Raw genomic sequence first — 4067 nt, 5'->3', positions numbered from 1 at the left:
TTGGTGAACATTTTGACGATTTTCTACCCTCTCAAGCTCAAAATCCGCACAATCCCGAGTCCACCGAGTCAGCAACAAACGAAGAAAATCAAAAGCCACCACAAGAGTTAGATGTTTCAAGATTTCCTATCATTTCAAGCGATGAAATACAGGAGCTTAAGTTTGTCGCTTCGAATAAAAATACGTCCCGCTCCACAAAACAATGGATGAATGTTTTCAGAAGCTGGTGTCAATGCTGCCATCTTGAATATGTCTCCATCGAAACAATGGCGCCTGAAAAACTTGACAAGGTCTTGAGTACGTTTTACGCCGAGGTGAAAAAAAAGAACGGAGATAACTACGAGCCAGAATCCCTTAAAATCATGCTGAGCACCATTGAACGGTATCTAAAGGAGAAGAACTATCCATTGAGCATCGTGCGATCGAGAGAGTTTCACTCCTCACAAGAAATCCTCAATGCGAAGGCGATTTCCCTACGTCAACAAGGAAAGGGAAAGAGACCCAACAAAGCTCAGCCAATCACACCTGAAGAAGAGTCAGCCCTGTGGGAAAAAGGTCAGTTGGGTGATTTTAATGGAAAGGTCTTGACCTATGTCAACTTCAAAAATTTGACAGAACAACTGGGATTTCGTGGTCGCCAGGAACACTACGATGCATACGTAGAAGACGTAATTGTAAGACAGCGAGAAGATGGAACTGAAGTTGTTGAGTTCAGGGAAGGTCCCACAAAAACGCGGAGCGGTGGTCTCACCATCAGGCGAAGAACAACACCACAGGCAATGTTCAGCACCGATGGCGGAAAAAGCGATCCAGTGCGGCTATTCAAGCTTTGGTTGTCCAAGCGACCCGAAGGAATGAAGAACACAGGGCCACTCTATCTTAGCATCATAAATCGTCCTAAATCAGCAGATGTTTGGTACACCAAAGTTCGAATGGGACAAAACACCATCGGCAATTTAATGAAATCCATGGCCTCCTGTCTCAGGACGAATAAGAAGCTGACGAACCACAACATGAGGAAAACATTGGTATCAAAACTGAAGAAGTCTGGTCAACCGCGCAATGTTATCTGTGAAATAACAGGCCATGCACGTGAATCTTCGTTAGACGACTACGATGAAATAGACGAGAATCACAGGAAAGAACTGTCTCACATTATCAGTGGATATAAAGAAGTGTCAAACGAAAATCAAGCAAACGAAGTCTCCCGCCAAAACACTGCAAATGAAGCCTCAAATCAAGAGATTGCAGTGCAACATAAACGAACACCTCTGGTTCCTATTTATCACGTCCAACAACAAGGCCAAATGCATCAGGCCATGAGCTCCAATCGTGGTTTTCAGCCGGCTGAATTTTCAGGATTTCCACCACGTTTTCCGTTGCAGTCTCAGTACCGCATGGAAGCCTTCAGTTGTGCTGCTCCCGTTCCATCGCAGAATTACACAGGCTGTACCTTCAATTTCTTCTCTAGAGAAAGCCAGAATTCTCCACCCCAACCACAGAAGAAACGAAGAGCTTACATCATTGAATCAGACGACGAGGACTGAACTTTAACACTTCACTATTTTTCTGAGTTATTGAGCACTTCTCGAATTTCTTGAATGAAAGTTGTCTTTCTTTTGATACGCTTGACTGAGTTTTTGACACATGACGTCAAAGTCTTTCTGTTTTGCATACAAAATGAGATGTAAAAGCGTTTCCGGTTCCGCTTTTTATTTAACGAGGGAATTCCACGTTAAATTGCACGCGAAAACCGATATCGCGAAGCGATGAGTGTGATAACGGTTTTCAAGTGCAATTTAACGCCGAGTTAGAGAGGGTTATAAAAAACTAGGTGAATATTTAAGTGCTCACCGTTTAGGCTACCTTAAATCAATTTTGTAGGAAAATTTATTGCCTGACGAGGGAATTCCGCGTTAAATTACACGCGAAAACCGATATCGCGAAGTGATGAGCGCGATAACAGTTTTCAAGTGCAATTTAACGCCGAATTCACGAGTCAGGAAATGGATTTTCCTTGAATCGCATAATAGAATAAAAATAAAAAAATGAAAACAGTAATAATATTATTTGTTTTCATCCTGTGCGCGCGCCCTAGAAAGCCATTTCAAATTCGCCTGTCAGAACTGTCATTGCGTTAGCGAATAGCGAGAAAGAAAATAAGTTGCACCTTTTACCTCTTTGGTGGCAAAACTGAAAGAAATGAAGTGTCCAAGCGAAAGCACTGAAAGTGTAACATCGCGATTGACGGTATTTATTTCTTTTTCTGTATATATGGCAATCGACCCTGGCACTTCTTCCGTTGTCGCTTCTTCGTCTTGTTTGGTTGAACTTTCGCTTGCTATTTTCTGGGCCGTGTTCAGAGGATTTTCTTGCTTTTTCGCTGTCGCGATGGTAGATTGTATTCCTCTGACCAGTCTTGATATATACGACAATTGAGATCGGATTTCTGGTAAACTTCAGAACCGTGATGATAAGTCAATTTTGTGATTCTGAACAACACATAATTTGGAGTTGTTCGTTTGACCATTTTTATTAAAAAGTATATTTATATATTAGAGTTCGGTCAAGGTTATCCAACACTAGATACATTTTAAAAGCTTACCGTTTAGACTACCGTAAATCAATTTAAAAATTTATTAAAGATTAGATGACTGGAGGAATCCAAAATCCAAAAGAGACGAATAAAGCTATAATTTAGGTGATCATTTAACTTCTTGTCTGCAGTTTATGCTGTTGTTATGAATGTAGTTTTCTCGTTGTTTTCCCATTGGAGAGGCGAGAGGATTTTCTTTTCTTCCTTGTACGGCTGATCTTTTTCTGTCCAGGAAATGTCTGCCATGCAGAGCTTTTAAATTGCAAACTTCGAAAAGATATTTAAACACTTGGTACAATTAGAGAATTGTGGTCTGACGTACTTAATCTGACATTAAAAATATGCTGAGTAGCTGCAAGTGGTGCATACCAATGAAACGAGAAGCCCGGCGACTCACAATATTGTGCGATTTGTTTAATGATTTTGATCGGGGGGAGTGCTCCACAATTTTGGTTTGTTTTTAATTAAAAAATTCCATTTTATGATCATTAAATTCAAATCTTCGAGTGAACTCGTGGCAATCGGAAGAAACTGTTCGAAGAAAAGCGGAAGCAGTGCAAGTTAATCTTTTAAGTCTTGATACTCGCATTTCTAATTCGTAAGAAACCCATCAAAGTGCAGTTATATATGCTCGTGCTCGTCAAAAATCTAACGAAAAATTGTGAATCCAATTGTCTCAGTACACACGTTTAATGTGTATACTGAGTTAGTTAAATGATTTGTGTAATTTAAACGTTTTTCAAACTCACATGTGCAGGTGCGTGTAATGACACGCAGTTTGCGTGTTGCGCGCGAGCAGCCTTCTAACTGCATGCATTTTAAACTAATCATTTAGTCATGGAGCTAGTAAAGCTCGCAAATAGTGTAAATTTCTACTCGAATATAGAATTACCAAAAAAGTATAGACCAGAGTGAGAAGAGCGGGGACTACTAACTCTGTTTATTAAACAAGCTGTTTTTTAAAGAATAAAATTATTTTACATCCTTATTCAATGCATGGTTTTTGCGCTGAAAGCTCAAAAATCGGTCTCCCCAGAGAAAACGCACATCGCTTCACTTACGACTAAAATGAATGCATAAGTGTCACGCAAACCGAAAAAAGGGCAAGTTTAGAGACAAGATAGAATAAGATGGAAAGTTCTCACTCAAGATGGCTACACTGATCGGCTTTTCATTATCAAAAGTTCCAAAGGATACATATAGTTGCCATACATCATTGATCTCCCACCATTCAGCTTCATTAGTTTTCCAAAATAACCAAGCGATGTTGGCAGGTAAACGAAAACTGAGAACGCAGATCACAGATTCATAGGGCAATTTTATTAACATGGGCTTTTCTTTCCTTAGCGTTTTTACAATGTTCACGCAACTTTTTAGTTCATTCTACAACTTTTGAAATAAAATCTTACTCAAGGTGCTGGCTTACACTTTTTGGTGTATCGATCGTTTTCAAAATCATCGGAATCTGAAT

At 39.8% G+C, this 4067-nt stretch overlaps 1 protein-coding gene across 1 annotated transcript; it reads left to right on the top strand.

Moving 5' to 3' along the window:
* Positions 1–206: 206 nt before the first annotated feature.
* On the top strand, positions 207–1547 carry LOC131773098 (uncharacterized protein KIAA1958-like). The gene has a single exon (XM_066160680.1). The coding sequence runs from the start codon at positions 207–209 to the stop codon at positions 1545–1547; it is 1341 nt and encodes a 446-aa protein (XP_066016777.1).
* The last annotated feature ends 2520 nt before the right edge of the window (positions 1548–4067 follow it).

This window comes from Pocillopora verrucosa, chromosome 1, assembly GCF_036669915.1.
Source record: "Pocillopora verrucosa isolate sample1 chromosome 1, ASM3666991v2, whole genome shotgun sequence".
Lineage (NCBI taxonomy): Eukaryota > Metazoa > Cnidaria > Anthozoa > Scleractinia > Pocilloporidae > Pocillopora > Pocillopora verrucosa.
This window is presented reverse-complemented; position numbering and strand designations above follow the sequence as displayed.